The following is a 22,420-nucleotide window of genomic DNA, read 5'->3' on the forward strand; positions in this document are numbered from 1 at the left end:
CCTAGACGGATTCCAAAGATTTAAATCCCATCTGATGGATTTTAAAAATTTGATTAGGTTGGGACACGAATCAAATCGGGCGCTGATAAGAAAGGATTGGACATAGATAAAGGTTTTTGTACGATTTAACTTAGGTTCGAAAAACATTCATGAACCTATTTTTAACAAAGAAATACAGTAGAACGAATATGGAATCATTCAATGAGTTAAACAAAGCATGTGAAAATTCGCAAGATAGATGTGCATGTATGATATGACGGATTGGGATTCGGATTCGGAGATCCGAATCTCCAAATGGGTTTGAATCGAAAGATTGGAATCTCAACCGGGAATCGATTTTCCCAACACTACTCAGGTGAAGAAGCAACGTCCTTACTTTCTCACTATAGTGAGAATGTTGTATAAACCTAGATTTTCGTTGAACATAGCTGTCATTTTTGTTTGAGCAAGTGGTGGGAAATCGAATTCGGATCTCCGAGTCCGAATCCCAAGTCGTTATCTGTGCACATTCAACATGCCGATAATTTCTATCATTTCTTGAATTAATTTGTATGATTTATGTTAGAAAATAAAAATGTTGATAATCTTCATCTCAGTAAATTCATACAAAAAACGAGAGTCCCAAACAAATCAAATCTGATTTAAATCTCAAGCGAATCAAAGTTGATCCAAATCCGCCATATGGGATCCAATCCTTTGGATTCCGTCAAGGGTATTCTGTCAACGCTAGTATCCGCACGCGAGGAAAACATGAAAGGTGTCCCTGATCGGTAATAAAATAAAGTTTTTAGTAATTTTAAGCACTTTTTAGTTAAAATAATTAAGTTTACTGTGAATGACATGTTAAATGTTCCATTTACTTCCAGTTGGTTTGACTATACCTTGTATGGAAATCCTGTGGCCGGCAGATTTGTTGCCTTAAAAGTTCCATTGGACCGGGTAAGTGTATAAACAACTTTTTTACCTGTGGATTTTCCAAAGAAATCGTGTGGTTTTGTTGTATACTTACATTATATTATTGTTCTATTTATTATTTATAACCTTTCTTAAGCACTTGATCGATCTTTGCATTTATCGTTCATCGGGTATAGCAATAAGAAACTTTCGTCTTGGGCGGAATGACCGCGCTTTAGTGTTCGTACCATGCTCCGGACTGAAACAGAACTGGAAAGCTAAATTAGACCGTCAGTAGGGCAACAGTTCCATCGGAGTTCTTTGGCTTACGATGCATACCCATAGACTGATCGTTGCAGATAGAGTCTGGATCAATTTTTATTACCTTCGCTCTGCCAAGCGCCCTTAAACAGATCGCCGTCCTGGAGAGGGATGGTTGAGAAAGAGTTAAAAAAGCATTTTCTTCAAATGTGTCCCATTTAGGATGATCCGTATGCCGCGTTACCGCATTTGGACGTGCCGTGGCGGTTATGTGTTTATTTATGTGTCTGCTGCCCATGCGTGACACATCACGCATCTCTCCCGTGGGGCTCCGGTCTAGAAAAGGTAATGGCAACAAGTATGCAACACCCATGCTGCACACGAATCTGCATGTGTTAATTCCGCTTTGCATAGCAGTGATTCATCTTTCACCATGCAGAAGATGCTGTCGTTAAGAAGACTTGAACCTTTTTCTCCTTAACAGAATGATGCCGTCTCGTAGTTCCGTTTCCAGTGATTTGCTGGCATGGACCTATCGGTACCTTTGTGTTTAATGTAAATTGTAAAATTATCCATAACATTGTTGGATGGAACACTTGTTGATACAGATCTTGTATTCATGCTTATCGCTGTGGGTTATGAAGAAACAAGATGGTAAAGCATGTGTGCAATAGCACCCTGAAAATCAAATTGTACCAAGAAGTGGAAATAGTTAGTTTTTTTTAAATCAGCAACGTTGAACGATAGAATACTAGGAGGACTTAACGGTGGTTTCATTGACTTGGGATTTAGAGATTTGTCTGGGTACGTAACGATCGTTTGTAGATTTTCAAAAGTATGAAAATCAATAATCCAATTGTTTGTTAGTGAAAACACTGAAAATTGTTTTTCACAAAAAAAGAGACAATGTTAAAAAAAAACATAACTGATTTTTCTTTCCCGTGTGTCTGTTTAATTTGATCTTTTTTCACTTTGTGAAAAAAAAGAAAACCATTGCCTACTACGAGTGTCGAGTGTCCTCTTTCTGATTTTCTGGTCACCTCGAACCTTCCCAACATACACCTCTTTCGATGTCCTTTGCAAAGCAGGCATTCTTCTGAAAGATTCAGCCTGATTATGGCCAGCGTATGGGCTGGCTATCTCATTTACACGTCTTTCTCCCGGACGGTCCCGACTCGACCCCTTTTACCGTGTAGCGCAAGATTAATATTTTAATTTAATAATTAAAACCCATTCATTCATTCCAAAATACCACTCGTCCGGTGGGCCCGTTGTGAAAATCGCCCCGGACGAACACGGCCGGGCGCTTCGCTGGGCAGAAAATTGTAGTTATTTTCCGCCGTACGTTGCGTGCGCAAATTGCTTACCGAAAAACACTTTCCGCGAGCACTTTATAGTCTTGCCGGCGTCCTTAAACAAACAGCAATTTCTTCGGCTACCGTGTGTGTACTGCTGAGATGAGGGGGGAAGAAAGGGCCCATTTCTTCCATCGGCCGCTTTTTTTGCCTTTGTGTGGCTGTTTGTATGTGCGTGTTGTTATCATTCTTTAATTTAACGCACCTCGCACCACCCTCCTTCGGATCGTATCCCACGGTGGGTTCGTCTGCGCTGGTTGGATTATTACGGAGTTTAACACATCCTTCATCGGCGCAGGATCAGCACAGGAATGTCTTAATTGTGCAATTTATCTTGGCACTGCATCCAGCCTGCCACGTATCTTCACACCGCCCGTAAAGGCCCCCAATGTGGTCGGGGTGAATTTCGGGAGACGGGTGATGAAGACTCCTCCGTTCCCTTGCAGCCGAGGGGTTTTCAAAGGAGAAAGGGGAGAAAAATAAGAGAAAAACCTTTACTACCTGGACCCGGCGCGAACCCGGGAGGGAGGGCAAAATGGTGATGTCGATCGCTCGGGATGCAATCATCATGTGTGCCTTTGTCGCTACCGCCCCACCATCCTCAACGCGCGGGCCTATCACCCATCGCAACCCGGTCAGCAAATCGAGGGGAGGAGTTCCGATCGAACCGATCGATAATATCATCTCGCGCGCGACCGGCGGTAGACAGGAAAACAGGAAGAAAAGGTGGGTCATTAGTCTGCAATGAGTTGGTACGCGGGGGGAGAACGTGTGTTGGTTCGAACGGGCAGAGTCCTTTTTTTCTCTCCTTCGAGCCGGCCAGCATCCGGAGCACTTCCTCGAAAGCGGTGGACATCGAGTGGACACAGTCGATGCGATTACATTTTGATAGCGCGCGACCGCATGGTCCAACCCCCGCCTTCCGTGCTCCCCTGGGGTAAAGCCCATTTCCTTACAATTTTGGCCAGAGGCCAGGCCGCGGGCGAGTCCTCACGCTCCAGGGAGGGTTTAAGGCTATTATTATGTAAAATGTAATATAACAAACACATTCTTCGCGGTACCGTGACCATGTCCCTCCCGTCACGGTCTTCGGATTCTTCGGAGAAATCCATCGCAGCAACCTTCTCTCGTGGCTGGTTGTGGGTTTTGTTTTGTGTTTCTTTTTTCGCCGTTGTTGCCTGATTGCACACAGTTTTGCACCGTTTGTCCTCTTTCCCTCTCTGAGACCTTTTTCATCGCACCGGCCGATTGTTGATGGAGTCTTCAGTTTCATTCTTGGCCAAACTCCCCATTTCCCCGTTGAAGCGCGCGGCTTCAAATGTCCCACCACCAACAACATCATCATCATCGTCAGCATCATTGTCGTCGTCGTTGGTGTCGTGGACGTAGTTCTCCTGTCGATGATGTTTTACTGTCTCGTCAGCATCTCCTCATCGCATCTTTTAACCCGGACGCTATCGAGATCGATCGCGTCAACCCGGCGCGAACGCCGGGCGCTGGTGGTGGAACCGTTTCGACACGATTGCAGTCGATGTATTAATTAAAAGAAAAGGGAAAAGGAAAGGAGCAGCAAGGCAAAAAAAAGGTAATAAGCGCGCGCCCGCATACTGCAACGTCGTCTGCCGCTTTGCAGTGTTGCAGCGGCGGGACCGGGATTGGCGTGGAAGGAAGGCCGCGGTTTGGGTGGCGGCGGTCCGCCACGGAATGATCTTGATACGGCTGCGAACGTTTAATGTATTATTATTGATAATTAATATTTTTTTCTTCCCGTTTTCCCACTTGTGCACCGAAGCCAAAGCCCGGCCAGCCACTAAACCCCCATGAGCGGCCTCCTCTCCGAATGTGGTTACGTTTGTGCGCGCCCATAATTGAAAGTAGACCACCGGCGACGTTTCGCCAAATCGATCATTCGTCACGAGCGAGCCGAAGCGGGGGGATGGTGCGCGGTATGGTGGACGGATCCTTTTTGTTCCGGAAATTGAATCCACCTGTTTACATACCACAATCTCACAATCTTCCACTATCTGCGGGGGGCGTACACGACACAGGGAGAGGGTGTTGCGTGGTGGTGGTGGTTGTCGGTGTTGGGGCGGCCACCCTGACGAGCAGTAAAGGTCCTGCACAACACCAGCAACCACGTCTGGCAGGGGTAGAAGAAATTGATCGTTCGCGGGACTGATGGGCGGGTGAAGACGACGGTGAAGTTTACATTGACGATTAGTTCGATTAGATCGGAATGGGATGCCGTTGGGAGGATGATTGCACTGGATCCTATCGGACATATAAGGCGTGTTGCGCTTGTATTTAACGTTGCCTTAATTGCTTACAAGGGATAGACGGACGGACGAACTGTATGTACAATTTCTAATTTTTCTAAAGCGTTTTTGCTTTACGATTGGAATAACTCTAAGATGTTTTGGTGTGCTTGAATAGAAAGAAAATCTTTAAAAAGCTCTTCCATAAACTAACTCTGCTATCAAAGCTTACGATCATTGTTTCCCAGTTGCCTTTATTCTATTCACTGTTCGTTTTCCAATAAAATAAAAAAACAACAACATATGCATGCAAATTAACTCGATATTTTAAGTCCTTAGACCTAGTTACAAAAAAGAGTATTGACTTGTTCAATATTGTTGGTCAAAATGGTAAATCTTCGGCTGGAGTTAACAATCATAATAAGCATAAAAATACTGCTTTGGTATGAGTAAAACCTAAAAGTTAATACAAATCGTTATTAAAGTTAAAAGTTATTAAAGTATTAGTGGTATGATTTCCTTCATAATCGAGAAACTGAAATAGCGTCCGTCAGGAAACAAGCAGAAACGACGGTGGAAAACTGCTTTCTGGTTTTATAAGTTCAGAAACATCTTGACCTTTTTCATGTTTCTCAGTCGATCAATATTTTGGTATAATTTTTTTTTCTAATTTATAGGAACAAAAATAGTGTACTGTGCACAGCTATTACTAACACGCACCTTGCTTACAAAACGCGTGTGCGAAACAGTAACCATCAAAAGATGCTTTATCGAGGAATAACATTAAAACTGGGAATCGGACAAGAGTAACAAAAAATCCCCGAAAAGGGGGTTAAATAATTAATTTATTCAATTTGTAAATGGTAGCCTTTCTAATGGTATCAAACATTCTGGTCTGACCAAATCAGAACAACTTTGAGAGGTTACCGATCAATCTAATATATAAAAGTCACCGTTGTCTGTATATATATATATATGTATGTATGTGATCGCATCACGCAAAATCTACCGGGCCGATTTACACCAAACTTGGCAGGAAGGTAGCTAATTTTCCAGGATTGAATGATCTAAACTTCGTTTGTTGATATCCCCATCCCTCCTTACCCCTCCCGAACACCTACCCTCTAAAATTAATGAAAAACAATTATAGCTCAACCATTATTGATCGGATTTTCACAAAAAATGATACATATGCTGCTTACATAGGAACATAGCATGGATTAAAATTTCATCGATCTACGGCAAGGGGAAATGGGGGCTCCCATAGTACCCCCTGCCTTAAAAATGGTAAAAATGCAATATGGGTATCAATTTCGCAGTATTTATGGTCTCTAAATCGAATGGCCTTACTCTTAATGTTCAATCTTAGCCCAGACTTCCTCTACCCTCCTCTTATACAGCATAACAATAGCAATGCTAAAAACTAAAAACGTTAATTCTAATCACATGCATACAACGCAAAATCTACTAAGTCTATCTGTACCAAACTTGGCTGGAGCATTGCCAATTTATTATTCTTTCGATTGTCCTCCTACCATGTCCCCCTTCCGAACCCCTATCCCTCAAAATGATGAAAAATATTAATACTTCAACAATTATGGAATGGGGTTTTATAAAATTTGGTACACATACTACTTAAATATGTAGCCATCATGTGATAAAATGTCATCCATGTAGAAGAAGGGGAAAGAGGGGCTTCCATCCTACCCCCTAGCTCAACAATGGGTAAAATGCAATATGGGTATCATTTTCGTTGTATTTGGGGTTAATAAATCGACTAAATCCCAGACTTCTTCTATCTTCTCCTACGTAACAAATATTCTCAATCACACAAAATCGGTCTAATCAATTTATACTAAACATAATCAAAAGAAAGACAATTTTTCAAGTGTGAAATGTTCAATATTCTTATGCCTCCTTCCTGCCTATAACTTTCTATCACCTGAACGATAGAATTTAAGTAAAACAATAAGATGCCACATTACTACGGATGCGACGAATTTGAAAAAAGCGTACATATCGTGGGGTAGGGTTTAACTTCAATTGATGAATTTTAAATGGTTGAACCAAGGTGGAAGCACAATTAGATAGCGAATGTAAAATGTATATTAACATGGTTTCATCGACTAAAGGTAATACTAAAAAATACCACAATCCCCAAAACGCTAAATTTAAGATTGCAAAACTCAAGATACTGAATGAAAACACTCTTTCGTTTGGAATTTCTTTCTACCCGGATGAAATCGGGTTAATCAGCTAGTAAAATAATAAAACAACAACATATGCATGCAAATTAACTCGATATTTTAAGTCCTTAGACCTAGTTACAAAAAAGAGTATTGACTTGTTCAATATTGTTGGTCAAAATGGTAAATCTTCGGCTGGAGTTAACAATCATAATAAGCATAAAAATACTGCTTTGGTATGAGTAAAACCTAAAAGTTAATACAAATCGTTATTAAAGTTAAAAGTTATTAAAGTATTAGTGGTATGATTTCCTTCATAATCGAGAAACTGAAATAGCGTCCGTCAGGAAACAAGCAGAAACGACGGTGGAAAACTGCTTTCTGGTTTTATAAGTTCAGAAACATCTTGACCTTTTTCATGTTTCTCAGTCGATCAATATTTTGGTATAATTTTTTTTTCTAATTTATAGGAACAAAAATAGTGTACTGTGCACAGCTATTACTAACACGCACCTTGCTTACAAAACGCGTGTGCGAAACAGTAACCATCAAAAGATGCTTTATCGAGGAATAACATTAAAACTGGGAATCGGACAAGAGTAACAAAAAATCCCCGAAAAGGGGGTTAAATAATTAATTTATTCAATTTGTAAATGGTAGCCTTTCTAATGGTATCAAACATTCTGGTCTGACCAAATCAGAACAACTTTGAGAGGTTACCGATCAATCTAATATATAAAAGTCACCGTTGTCTGTATATATATATATATGTATGTATGTGATCGCATCACGCAAAATCTACCGGGCCGATTTACACCAAACTTGGCAGGAAGGTAGCTAATTTTCCAGGATTGAATGATCTAAACTTCGTTTGTTGATATCCCCATCCCTCCTTACCCCTCCCGAACACCTACCCTCTAAAATTAATGAAAAACAATTATAGCTCAACCATTATTGATCGGATTTTCACAAAAAATGATACATATGCTGCTTACATAGGAACATAGCATGGATTAAAATTTCATCGATCTACGGCAAGGGGAAATGGGGGCTCCCATAGTACCCCCTGCCTTAAAAATGGTAAAAATGCAATATGGGTATCAATTTCGCAGTATTTATGGTCTCTAAATCGAATGGCCTTACTCTTAATGTTCAATCTTAGCCCAGACTTCCTCTACCCTCCTCTTATACAGCATAACAATAGCAATGCTAAAAACTAAAAACGTTAATTCTAATCACATGCATACAACGCAAAATCTACTAAGTCTATCTGTACCAAACTTGGCTGGAGCATTGCCAATTTATTATTCTTTCGATTGTCCTCCTACCATGTCCCCCTTCCGAACCCCTATCCCTCAAAATGATGAAAAATATTAATACTTCAACAATTATGGAATGGGGTTTTATAAAATTTGGTACACATACTACTTAAATATGTAGCCATCATGTGATAAAATGTCATCCATGTAGAAGAAGGGGAAAGAGGGGCTTCCATCCTACCCCCTAGCTCAACAATGGGTAAAATGCAATATGGGTATCATTTTCGTTGTATTTGGGGTTAATAAATCGACTAAATCCCAGACTTCTTCTATCTTCTCCTACGTAACAAATATTCTCAATCACACAAAATCGGTCTAATCAATTTATACTAAACATAATCAAAAGAAAGACAATTTTTCAAGTGTGAAATGTTCAATATTCTTATGCCTCCTTCCTGCCTATAACTTTCTATCACCTGAACGATAGAATTTAAGTAAAACAATAAGATGCCACATTACTACGGATGCGACGAATTTGAAAAAAGCGTACATATCGTGGGGTAGGGTTTAACTTCAATTGATGAATTTTAAATGGTTGAACCAAGGTGGAAGCACAATTAGATAGCGAATGTAAAATGTATATTAACATGGTTTCATCGACTAAAGGTAATACTAAAAAATACCACAATCCCCAAAACGCTAAATTTAAGATTGCAAAACTCAAGATACTGAATGAAAACACTCTTTCGTTTGGAATTTCTTTCTACCCGGATGAAATCGGGTTAATCAGCTAGTAAAATAATAAAACAACAACATATGCATGCAAATTAACTCGATATTTTAAGTCCTTAGACCTAGTTACAAAAAAGAGTATTGACTTGTTCAATATTGTTGGTCAAAATGGTAAATCTTCGGCTGGAGTTAACAATCATAATAAGCATAAAAATACTGCTTTGGTATGAGTAAAACCTAAAAGTTAATACAAATCGTTATTAAAGTTAAAAGTTATTAAAGTATTAGTGGTATGATTTCCTTCATAATCGAGAAACTGAAATAGCGTCCGTCAGGAAACAAGCAGAAACGACGGTGGAAAACTGCTTTCTGGTTTTATAAGTTCAGAAACATCTTGACCTTTTTCATGTTTCTCAGTCGATCAATATTTTGGTATAAATTTTTTTTCTAATTTATAGGAACAAAAATAGTGTACTGTGCACAGCTATTACTAACACGCACCTTGCTTACAAAACGCGTGTGCGAAACAGTAACCATCAAAAGATGCTTTATCGAGGAATAACATTAAAACTGGGAATCGGACAAGAGTAACAAAAAATCCCCGAAAAGGGGGTTAAATAATTAATTTATTCAATTTGTAAATGGTAGCCTTTCTAATGGTATCAAACATTCTGGTCTGACCAAATCAGAACAACTTTGAGAGGTTACCGATCAATATGGTTATAATAGTAGAAATCGATAATTGCACTCAATACTTCTAGAGTACTTCTGTCACTAACGATCGCATTCGGATCAATGTTTTCGGTCTACTGTCTCTAGAAATTCCAAATCCGCAACGATGAGCGGTTCTTACCGAAGGACGCAATAGAGAAACTACCGTTGGGCTTAGTAATTGACCTAACGAACACCAAGCGCTACTACAACCCGCAAGAATTCATCTCAAGAGGCATCAAGTATGAGAAGTTCGCCGTACAGGGGCACTGCGGGGCGCCCAAAATCGAGGCAGTAAGACGGTAAGACGAGAACGGAACGGGATAAGAATCGCTACTTTCAGTTTTTCTTGCTGGAAAGGAAACTTTATTTTTGAAAAATTACCATAAACGTACTTTTTTTCTCCTTCTATCGATTCGGATTAGTTTCATTCAAATCGTGAACCAGTTCATGGAGGACCGCGATAGTCGAGGTAAGTGGGTTGGGCAAAGTGGATCCCAAAAGCCTTCTGTCAACGAGACAAGACTTTTCGTTTTTTCTACTCCCTACTCTCCAACCTCGGTAGACAAACTGATCGGTGTGCACTGCACGCATGGGCTGAACCGCACCGGATACATGGTCTGCGCGTACATGATCCTGCAAATGGGCTTCCGGGCGAAGGACGCCATCGAGCTGTTCAATGAGAAGCGTGGCCACACTATGGAGCGCGAAAACTATCTGGAAAGTTTACGCTCGCTGGACACGGTAGCGGACAAGGGATGCACGCAGAAGGAGTGGGAGGAGCAGAACACACCAGTGCAGCATTCGGGAGAAAGCACCCACGGCCAGGACAGATTTGCGAGCAATCGATCCTGGGACGATACCCGCCAACACCGGAATCACGAGAAAACATGGAACAAGGACGAACGCGGTACCGACGGCCATGAAAGATTTTCGAGAAAGAGGCATCACGAGGACTCTTGGAACAACGGCGAACGGGGCACTCGATACCAGCACGAGCGGAAGGACTGGAGGCAGCAAAGTTCCGCAGCTCAATTCTCTGGAGAAAGCAATTACCGGCAGGATGGATTTCCGAGGGATCGATCCCGATCCCGCGATACTCGCCAGCACGGCTATCGCGAGGAACCTTGGAACAAGGATAAACGTCCCACTCAGTACCAACGCGACCGGGACACTCGGTATCAGGCCAAAAACAACACTCAGCAACAGGGCGGATGGCGCGAAAGGTACAGCTGGCGGCGAAGGAACGATTCACCTGGTGACCAACATTCCAGGGGCATTGACGATCGGGGGGAATCCACTGCCAAAAGGATAAACCGTTTCCCCCCAGGACGCTATGGTGGTGTTCCGAAGCGGACGGTGTTCGAATAAGTAATGTAAAGTTTAATAAGAAAAAAAAGTAAACAAATATAAACCACAAAGTGTTTCACAAGCAAAAGTCTCTATTTCTTGAAGGATATGTTCTTGCTCTTTGCACTTGTATGCTGAATGTGTTTCCACGTGAGTTTGTTTGTCGTCATCGAATCTGGACCAGCCGGCCAATCAAATGTTAATGAACAAAAACCTTCTCAAATTAAATTATCTTCCTCTCGTGGCCCATCCCACGTAACCATCCACCATAAGTATGTGGGTGAGTGTTTCCACACTCCACGAGTAGCCTCTTACCGCGAGGTTCGCTTTAAAATGTAGCCATGATTGGCCCGCGCGATTTACGACGGCCGTGCCGTCGCATAATTACTATCAGTTTGCATCGTTGTGCCCTACCGGGGCACTGTGTTGTTGGTCTTTGTGCGTTTTGACCCGCCGGAGCATACGGTTTCTATGTGGGGTGAATATCGCGGGCGAAGGAAAGATTGGTACGGAAGCGAATGGCCGTCATCTTCTGACCATGCGATTCTAGTTTTGAAAAGGGTTGCTTCTAGAGTTCATATTGGTTTCAATCGGAGCACATTAAGGAGGTTCAGGACAAGAATTTTGTCTCACAATCAATTTTTATAATTTTATATGCAAAACGATAATCGGGAAGGAGTCAATTTTCGTGGTTAGCTGTTTCTCAAAATTAATTAACGCGTTTCTGATGAATTAAAGATGCAATTTCTTTTTGTTTAACATTCTTTAACATAGTAGTACGAAACTTCTTCTACAGAAAAAAAACATGCTGAATAAACAGAAGTAAAATATGGTTGTTTCTTCAGCAGAGTAAATCATTCGGGTGATTGTTTCAATGAAAGATTGTCAATTTAAAAGTTAACGATTTCCAAAAAAACTATTGTTTTAACATGTGTTGTACTAAGTATCTCACATCTAGTTTTTTTTCTTCTCAACAAAAAAACACACAATAAAATGTGGCATTCAAGTTGAGCTCCTTGTTGCAATTTACTATCTTATTTCATTCGAGATTGTGCATATTTTCAGTACAAAATCTGTTTATTCAGTTGGAGGACGATGAGGGTTAGCTTTAACTTACCATAACTTATCGAACAGGGTAGGGATGGATCTCTAAGTATATCCGTATACTATAATTTGTATCAAATGGTTTTCATACCGGGAAACTGTTTTGAGCTAAAGTATTGGAAAGGAGAGTTTGTTCATTTTCGATCAGTTCAATATGAAGACGAGCAAGGAAGTGTGTAAACCCTTTGCGTGATTGATTTAATAAAGGATTGTCGATTTTAAGTTTAAAATTTTCAAAAAACTGTGGTTTTAACATGCGTTCGGAGTATCTCATACTCCTACTATTTTTCCAACTTTTCTTCGTTTGAAGAAAACGGCACATACTAAAATGTATCTTTCAAGTTGGGTTCCTTTTTGCAATTCACTCTCTTATTTCATTCAAGATTGTGCATATTTTCAGTACAAAATCTGTTTATTCAGTTGGAGGACGATGAGGGTTAGCTTTAATTTGCCGTGACATATCTAACAGGACAGGGATGGATCTTTAAGCATATCCGTTATGTGTTTAAATTTGCATTATATCGTTCTCATACCGGGGGACTTTTTAGAGTGAAACTGTTGGAAGGTTGGAAGGGGGAGTTTGTTTATTTTTCGATCAGGTTCAATATGAAAACGCACTTCGATATCGTTATCATTGTGGGCCCTTTAAATGCTCACATCCAATTCCGTGGTGTGATAAAATTGAACACCCACCGTGCGCTTGGCCGAAAGAGTTGTCACCGTCGCACCGTGGAAAAGACTAACGAAATGTAAAAAGCCCTAAGTAAGGATGGAGCGAATGTCTGCCTGAACCGCTCGATCGGCCCGAGGAAGGAAAGTGAGTCTGCAGCGATGATTGTGAGCGATAATGGGAAAAGAGCCGCCAGCGAAAAAAGGGTCTTTCGGGCCTTCCCTGAGGGCACGCACTGGCGCGGTGGCGGTGGCTGCTGGGATGCTGTACGTTTGCCCCTTTCAAAATGCCGGGCGTACGAAAGAGTCGGAAAAACAAGGCGGCCAAAGTACGGAGACCGATAGGAGCGCGTATTACAATAAAGGGCCACCCCGATTAAAAATAGTTTGCATTATTCATGAAACATACATCCAAACGGCACAACAAAGACGATGTGTGCGGGCGGGTGGGACACGGAGCCTGGGTCGGGGTCGGGGAAAGTGGCAACGAAGAGGCCCCGCAGCAGAGCATGGTTGTAAGATGGCTTGTACGGGCAAGGCACACGGGGACAAGTGGCGGAAAAGCACCGAGCGGGGAACGCACCCAAGCCGAAGGGGTTGAAGTAAAAAGTGAAAAAGTAAAATCTACATATTTCCGCGCACACACACACGCACGCACGCACCGTGCCCCTCTAACGTCCTACGCCGCGCAAAGACAAACGGAAAACGTTGACAAAAGTTGATGAAATTGACGAAAGCAATGAGAAAATGTATATGAGAAATGCATGTTGTAACGGCCCCGGGGCAAACATCACTCAATCAGATAACGAGATAAATGGATAATGAGTGTGATCGAGACGGCGATACATGTGTGTGTGTGTACGCGATGCGTGCGCTTTGGAGTGTCTCCCGCCACGACCAAGGGCCACGGAAGGACGTGCGTCCATTTCTTCTTTCCACGCAAAAACGGCAACTCCGCGCGCTCGCCGTCGTCGTCGTCGTCGTCGTCCCGAAGAAAATGGATGGGAGGCAAGCAAAAGCGCCCGGATGGATGGTAAAGCTCTCGTGTTTGCTGTGGGGGCGGCCGATGACGGGTCTGGCCGTAGGAGTGTGACCGAGTGACGATCCGACGCCCTTGGCAGTTTGACATTTCCCCCCCGGCATCGCCACTCGGCACCTTGGGAAGGAGGGAGGGTGCGAGGGAGTGTGGCATTAGTGCGCCTTTTCCCCCGTTGCTTTCGGTTGAGCAATAACGCTCATCATAAATTACGGAATTGATGGGGCCTGGTACACTCTTTGGGGCAACATTTTGGCACAGTGGCTGATTACTCTCGAGATCTCTTTATTATCTCCAATTTTACGGTACATGCAATTTGCCATTAGAAAACTTTCGAACTTTTTGGATTTTTTTATATTTTTGACTTTCGAAGCGACTTTCAAATCCTCCTTTCACCGATGAAACTTCATAAAATATTTTCCCCCAAATGGTTCGAATTGGCTAAGCTGTTACCATTATGTTATCGCCAGGGATTTTGGGTAAAAACAAGCTGCTAAACATTAGCAGTCTTCGGCACTAACATTCACCCGGCTTGAAAAGTCGAGAAAGAGAGAGGTCCCAGATCGCAATTATAACTAATAATATTGCTTGAAAGGCTCCACCGTAATGACGTTTCCTAATCACACATACCCGGCTGTGAGGGGATTCTCCTGGGTGTTGTCATGTCAAGATATAAAATTTATTATCTGTACTGCTCAAATGCTCACCGCTAGTGGTTGAGGGTGTAAAGTTCAAGTACGGGAAGACCTCTTTATACTAACGCTCATCAGTACTTAGTATCGAAGAGGAGTTATTTTTAGACCGAATCGGTTTACACCCAGCGCAATAAGGAAAGAATGAGATTCAGCTTACGACTCTTAGGTGTTTATTGGAACAAAGTGATCAAAAGAGTGATTAGTCACGGCTTCCTTGAAATATCTTCGGTGGAGTCAGTGATAAGTGAGAAATACAAAAGAATTTCTGAGGTATTTTCTGTTACATCTATTTTTATCGACATATACAGGGTTGCTGCTTTTCTAAATTAAATTTTAGTAAACTAGTAAAACAGATTAGGAATTAAACAATCGCACCTTCAATTAGAGCACTCGATATCAACATCCTCGATAGTATAGTGGTCAGTATCCCCGCCTGTCACGCGGGAGACCGGGGTTCGATTCCCCGTCGGGGAGGAATGATTCTCTTTTTTTGGTTTGTTTGTTGTGTGTTGTTTATATTAGACATAATCTGCATAATAAAGAAGTAGTCGAAAAAAAATCATAATGCGATGTTTTGATGATAAGCACATAGACAAGAAACAAAAAGATAGACAGCAGATCAACAAAGCGTTAATTTTGTTTGATGTTAGATGTTGTACATTCTTCTTAGTAGCTTATTGGGCGTCGTTGCTGCCAGCAAATTAAAAGTTCATTCATCATTCGCATTCATTCATACTGCGCTCATTCATCATTTGGTTGTGGAAAACTGTCTCACATATGCAAAGTGGCTTTGGTTATCTCGCCGGCAGGGGCAGAGTTCAGTATCAAATTGTTGCACAGTCACATTCGGTAAAGTAAATAAAGGATGCTGTTTCCATGCGCGATTAGATAATTTTTTTATTTTTTACGGTTTATTTCCTCTCGCTTTTTATTCTGAATAGTGTGACGGATTTAGGAATGAGAATATGATGTACCCAATCTAAACTATTAACATTCTCCTATTGCGCCGAAGATTATAACCAGATTAAATAGATTTTATGGGGGAAAGTTCTTACATGAGTTCAGTTCTGTTTATGAAGACACTCACTCTATGCTAGAAAAACGGTAGTGCCGTAAAATTGTTACTTTATATTAGGATGTTAAATTCATTTATACCTTTGAAGAAAGGTGCTACTGCAACCCGTTTGAATCCGAACACCAATGCAAGAGGATAAAACAATTGGAGTTCAAAATCAAGTGCACCCTCTTTCTCCTTGTTTGCGTGACCACTTGTCGCAGCCGAAGTCATCGGAGTTTCGTTTTTCCCACAGTCTGCACCGTTGGTCCACTGGGAGGCGCGGGAGGCTTTATTGCACCAGGAGTGGAGCCCGCGGTGGTGGTGGTGGTGGTTCCCGGCTCGCCAGTTTTTTTTGGCTTTTGGCCGCTCCATCTTCCTTTCACCGCCCATGCCCTGTCGCTTCTGCAAAGGGTGACCTTTTTTGGGGTGGGAAGAGAGAGAGAGAGAGAGAGAGAGAGAGAGAGAGAGAGAGATAGAGACAGAGAGTAGGATAGCGAAGGGCGGAACTTGGGCCCAGCAAAGGGCTCCGTTTTGATTTAAAGAGACAAAACGGAGTAAATAAAACAAAAGTCGGCATAGTACCACACCCATGCTGGTGGGGCGGCGTTGCGCTGGAATGGTGGAAAGGGGGGGGGGGGGGGGGGGGGGGAGAGTAGGCACCGTTCCGAACCGGCGGAGTTTATCGAACCAATAGAACTTGGGAATGCTCGGTTTGCGGCGGTGTTGATGAAAGCAGCAGCGGCGGCGGCGGCGGCGGCGACGGCGGCCAACCTACAGAGTGGAAGTTTTTTTTTTGGGGAAGAAAAGGAAGGAGGCGGGTGTCTTTGGGGGTGCGCGTTATTGTTTAATCAAAAAGGGACAGCAAAAGGTCTTCGGATCGTATCCCGTGGAAAACAACGGCAATAGGACAAGTGCAGCGAAGGAACGCACCCTGGACACAAAAATCATGTACAGACACTGGGTTGGATGCATGTGCGTGTGTGGTGGAGAATGTCATGCCCGTGGCCACCCTGCGAAAGACTTGGAGGATTTTTCGTCGATTTTCTCGCTCCGTTCGGTGGCCGGTGGACATACCCCGGGCCAGCCTACCACGGGGTCATACGGCAAGTTTAGCCTCCGCAACCCATCCCTGCGTTGGCCGCGCTGTTTTACGATGTGTTTTTTTTTTGTTTCTCTCGCTGTCAGGTAAAACTAATATTTATCAAACGAAGCACCGCTACGAAACCGCACGTGAAGAATGCGAACCGTCTCGCTTACTCGCGGACGTCGCCGACGGCTTTGACGTAGTTCCACTGGCGGCGACGATCCGGAGATGTCCTCCAGGTTTCGCGGTGCAACAATGACCCCCAGGGGGTAGTGGGGCAGGGACAGGAGAGAGAAAATAAAAGAAAGTTATTCAACCCACCACAACACTAGAGTGGCGTGTGCGTAATAGTTTGTACTCGTTCCAAATGGTGAGCGAACAAAAAGGCAACCGAATCTAAGTTTTGATGATGGTTTTTCGATTTGAAATAAGTCAGAATTTTTTTATAGACGGTAGCAATGAGCCCCAGAAGTTGGCATTTAATTATCCCCTCTAGTTTCATAATTTAATAATATTACGACATGTTTTAACGCAATTTTGTGTAGTTTTGAATGTTTTGATAGTTTTACAAACACATTATACACTTTTTTCACAAACATTTCTAAATTTTTTAAATATTATGTAAAAGTAAAGTCCATTCGGAGAGAATGTTGAGAAAAAAGAAACACACTTTAAGTTCTTAAAAGAATATGTATGATACATTCCTTGCAATAGTTGATTACTGCCCAATTTCTTCAACTTTGACAATTTTGTTTTATCTCAGTTTTTACATTTCACTCTTTCATAAATGCTACATTTTGCACAGTTTTGTATTTTTTATCATTTCCATTCCTGGAAGTTTGAAGACACTTTTCAGTTTTTTTTTCAAGTTTATTTCAATAGTTCATCTAGTCTTGTAAAGTACGTTTTTTATATTTCCTCCTTTTTTATCTTTTCCATTCGTGGGAATATGAAGAAACTTTCTTAGTTTTGTTTCATGTTCTATTTAATAATTTAAGGGCTTTTAACGTACGCAAATCTTATGGAAATGTTTAAAAAAATCGATTTATAAAATTACCTAACATTTTACTTCTTTCTTTCTTTTAAAATGGCAATCTTCTATTATTATCGCCTAGGCTTGTTAAATGCTATTTCTTGAATTCGTCTACACGTAATTCAAACATGTAAAGTAAGCATGTTTTGAAACATCATTCTTCACACCAACTTCAAAGCGCATTAATTTACTAAACCAGTAAAAGAAACATTTCTACTGTCGTTACAACAATAAAGACGTGCCACGACCTTCAGCGTGATTGACATTTTTAGAGAGTCCTGATGCCGATGAAAACCTCATAAAATAATAAGAAATGCAATTAAAACATTACCGCCGCCCGGCGATCGCAGGATGAGACGGCAAAAATGGGCTTCCCAGAACTGAATGTCACCTGATGGCCACAACTGCTGGTTGTGGTATTTCAAATGAACGTAGGTTAAACAAAACTTACATGTTTAATTGACTGATTGACGCTTCTGCCCGGAGCCGGGCCAGCTAGCCCGGGGCGGGAAGATTGTTTCGAACGATCGTTTCTTGATAGTAACAATTACCATTTTTCGCGACGTCGCGACGTGTGATAAAAATAAAAGACGTCGCCAGTGGGAAAGGGTTTGGATTGAAAGTATGCGGATCTAATTATACGGTCAGCACGACGGTGCAGGGTGTAATGTTTGGTGAAACCTAGAATGGATGCGATCGAAGTGCATGGGAGGAGAGATTTATCAATGCACCCGCTCATGGTGTTTTCAATGAATCGGAAAACAGGAAGTGGATGTTTGGTAACAGATAACAACCCCCGGATGGGAACCGGTTTGTTGCGATTAAAAATAGACCCTAGGGATACAAGCGAAATATGAAGTTCTTTTCGAAGTACGACATATGAAGGGCTTGTCGAGACATATGAAATGTATGCACTTCCAACGGAGGTCTGCAACAATGTGAAAAAATCATCGAAAGTCTTGACGACATATCATGGCGTCTTAAAACGCTGAAGGAAGCTCCAAACTCTCCTCTGATTAAGTGATATGCGAATGATATTTATTTGCTCACGCGAAAACATGCACTTCGAACGTGTGAATATTATCATATTTATGATACCGAAAGTCAGATGTGTAAGGCCAGGGAATGACATTCACTCCGCCAGTTTATCTCCTTTCGAGGCGTGGGTTGATAAGTTACCCGGCTCTCGCTCTCTCTATCTCTCCCTCCCTCACACACATCTTTTTACTTCGCTGTCAAATAATAGCTTAAAAGTTTGTCGAGTCCCATAGTTTGGCTTGAAAATTCTTTGCCCCATCTTCTCGCACTACCGGGGAAGGCGTTAAATTTGGCACCGAGAATGATTCTCTGTAAAGGAATGGAAACTTAAAAACAAACAAAACTCCTAACGGTGCGGACATGTTCCTCCAATGTTATTTTGTTTGAAAAGCAAAACCAACCCTCACCGATTGCCACCAAACAACCGATAAAACGGTGCAATAAAACCTCTCGAATCCTCGAATCGGTTGTGTTAGTCATTGGAAGGGCAGCACAAAAATATCAACAGTGAAAAACACGCAACATCTCCACGAAAAGAACTTGTCACTTTCTGTTCCATGAATGAACACCTCATCGCCTTTTTTTTGGCACACGATTGACGGCGGCTTTACGCGGGCCACAGCATTTATATATATAACTTCGGCAACTTAGCGGTCATAAAAATCTTATCGCAGATTGCCAATCGTTCCGATCGCGTTCGATGGCATGTTGTGTGTTTTTTTTGTTTTGTTTGACAGCGCATCGGTCCCCATTTCGGCCTTGGCTCGCACCCACAACCACAGTGCACGATCCCTACGAACAACGGTTGTGGGTACTTATCAAGCCGGTTATTGTACCAGCGGTATCTGGGATTTGTTTGCTTCCGCTTCGGCCTCAATTCGGACATTCCATTCCGTGTGCAGGTTCGCAAAAAAAAACAGGATGCGTGGTTAAACTATTTGCAGCCGGATTTTGGGATGAACATTCCGTTTGCCACCATTCATTATTCACCGGAGCCGGCTTAGCAGGCGTTGTTGTGCCTATTCTTCTCTATCTTGCACATCGATGGTGGCGTGCTATAAGCACATGTCTTTGATTTACGATCGACCCGGCACTTGACAGCTCGGTGCGCTGTCAGTGCGATATGGGATATCAGCCGGTCTTATAGGGTTTCGACTTTAACACGGACCGGAAAAGAGGCGAAAAAATGTGGAATGTGTCCCAAAATAAATGATTGATTAGCAATCGCAAACTAACGCTCCAACGATCGCATCCGTGCAGCTGGGTAAGAAAAGGAAAATTTTGAGAAAGCCACGCACACGCACGCTAGCAAACCAATACTGCAGCCCTATTGTTTCGCTCATCTCGCCCGCGATCAACTGCAAAGGAATGCGCGGTGTCGAATGATAAGAAGGAATGCGCCGAATGAGCCGAAAAACACACACACGCTGACGATAGAGGATGTCCATCTGTTCCCCATTCATTCATTAACTGGGCGGATTATCGGGACGATTATCAATGGCGGATTGGACACCGGTAGGTTGGTGCGCTCGCTGCTGGAATGCCATCGTGCTAGACATGATTTGTGATGGCCAATAAAACGCCGGATAACACCCCGCTAGTGGTAATCATCACAAACCGGATTTTGTGTCGATTTATTGTTTCGGTGTCGTTCGATCCTAAACGAAATGCCAAATTAGCGAAAATGAATTGGGAAAGTCAAAGGTAAAAGCAAATGCTTGTCGCCTATGATCGTAAAAATGAGTTAATGGGTCTGCGAAAAGAAGCACAGTAAAACCCGTTTTCTCATGTTTAGGTGTCCACACGTCACGGTTTGACAGCTGTTCTGCTCATCTGAATAGGTGCAGGATAAAATATTCTAATTAATTGGTTAACTCATCACGGATAGGCGGTGGTATACATAGGGGACAGTGGGGCAATATGATGGAAAAAAATTGATCTAGCCATTGCCAATTTTGCAACTTTTCGTGGCCGGCATTCAGCTTTGGATGGTTGAAGATCGAAACAATCTATGAACTTTAACTTAAGCTCCTAAAGCCTTGAATTAAAGTTATTCTGTTTCTTTTCAATTTTACAAGTTTATGTACATGACTTATTTTACATATAAAAGACTTATAAGAATCGGGTAACATTAGTCTACATTTCGTAACATACTTTGATAGTTCGACACCTTATAAATCCCACAACAATAATTGATTGTTGATAGGACATTTACAAAGCTGTTGTTTACCACTTTAAGACACACTCTGGATTAAAATCAAATTAAAGTTTCTAGTTAAACAAACATTTTTATTGTACTTCTTCAGTGTTGCATAAATATTTGAAATGATTTGTAATCTCGTTCGAGTCTCGTTTTTCCATTTCGTTAAAGAGCTTAACGTAACTTAAAGATTGCCCGATAGACAAGCGGCCTGCAATCTTTAATTCTGGAATTTTGTTTTTAGGGGACTTGGATTACCACAACTTCACCTATTTAGCATCGGAGACAAGAAAAACCAAAAAAGTCCCCTTAATGAAACCATGCAGGGAAAAACTACAAAATTATCTCGATTGAAAATGCGATTTGGTCGTGACGCTTTTCTGCTTTGAACGTATACAAACGGCAACCGTATCTGCCGGTCTCGGTCCCCGCAACATTTGTTTTTGCGCCAAACCGTAATCATGTTTGCCACCGGAGGCTACTGTCGCAGCAGGAAGGATGAAACAAAACAGGAAAGAAATAGTGGCAAGAACGATGAAAATCTCCCAAAAACACACTTCTGGGTTAAACCCAAAAGCGATCCGGGCTTCCGTCGATGTGAACCATGAAATTGAAATTTAATGGGCCACGCCTGCGTGTTGCGATTATCTTGACATTGTAATTTTTTCCGATGTGTTTTTTTGCTTTATGTGGATGCTGCCGTTGGCTCTGCAGTAAGAATGTGCATACGGAACCACACTCTGCTTTTCAAAGTGTGAGAGAAACATGGAAATCAACCGTGCGGTTACAATCGGTGCACACGGCCATCGACTGCCTTTCGAGAGGAAGAGAGAGATTCAAGCGCATAACCTCGACGTAACAAGGTACATAACACGTGAGACAAGCTTAATTCAATTATGCGACCATATGATCATGGGGTCGGGGAGGAAGGACGGTTGCCCTAGTCCTTCTGCATTGTAAGCTGCAGTGGCAGCAATGTCTGCAGAGGGATGGAGCTTTTAAGCCTGCGGTGATTTTTGCAAAAATGCTGACTTTATTATGAATAATATTGGCCGTCTAATGAAGGTACACGCGAGTAACAAGATACAACCTCTTGGCACCTGCTTAAGGGAAGAATAAATATGCTCAAGCGTATGCAGAACCGTGCGATTTTGCCGTTCTGCCGTTCTTCCTTTCCTTCAGTCTGCTTTTTTACTGTTAAGGTTTGTTTGCACGCTTCTGTGACGAGCTGAATTTTTGGAATTTTTTGCATTCAGTCCGTCGCGTAAAATCTACCCTGTAGGTAGATAAAATTTAACATTTTTTATCAATTTTTCAGTTAGCACGAGATAAGGATCTTTTATTGATCGGCCTTTATTGATCTAGACGTGGATGTCTTTTGCTGTGGTTCATGAATTTTACTGTTTTATTCCTACCATCGTCCACGGATTTTTATTTGGTTTAGTTATTTATTTGTTGCAAAAAAGTAGATGGTCAAAATGATTTGTGGAACGGAATTTTA

General features: G+C 42.0%; 1 protein-coding gene and 1 non-coding gene across 2 annotated transcripts; both read left to right on the forward strand.

Moving 5' to 3' along the window:
• The first annotated feature begins 716 nt into the window (after positions 1–716).
• Positions 717–11,080, forward strand: LOC131272277 (RNA/RNP complex-1-interacting phosphatase). Its single transcript, XM_058273951.1, has 5 exons — positions 717–770; positions 867–939; positions 9,762–9,955; positions 10,079–10,125; positions 10,219–11,080. The coding sequence occupies exons 1-5, from the start codon at positions 751–753 to the stop codon at positions 11,022–11,024; spliced, it is 1,140 nt and encodes a 379-aa protein (XP_058129934.1). The 5' UTR covers positions 717–750; the 3' UTR covers positions 11,025–11,080.
• Positions 11,081–14,909: 3,829 nt separating this feature from the next.
• On the forward strand, positions 14,910–14,981 carry Trnad-guc (transfer RNA aspartic acid (anticodon GUC)). Its single transcript has one exon. It is a non-coding gene; the product is annotated as a tRNA-Asp (tRNA).
• Positions 14,982–22,420: the final 7,439 nt, after the last annotated feature.

This window comes from Anopheles coustani, chromosome 3, assembly GCF_943734705.1.
Source record: "Anopheles coustani chromosome 3, idAnoCousDA_361_x.2, whole genome shotgun sequence".
NCBI lineage: Eukaryota > Metazoa > Arthropoda > Insecta > Diptera > Culicidae > Anopheles > Anopheles coustani.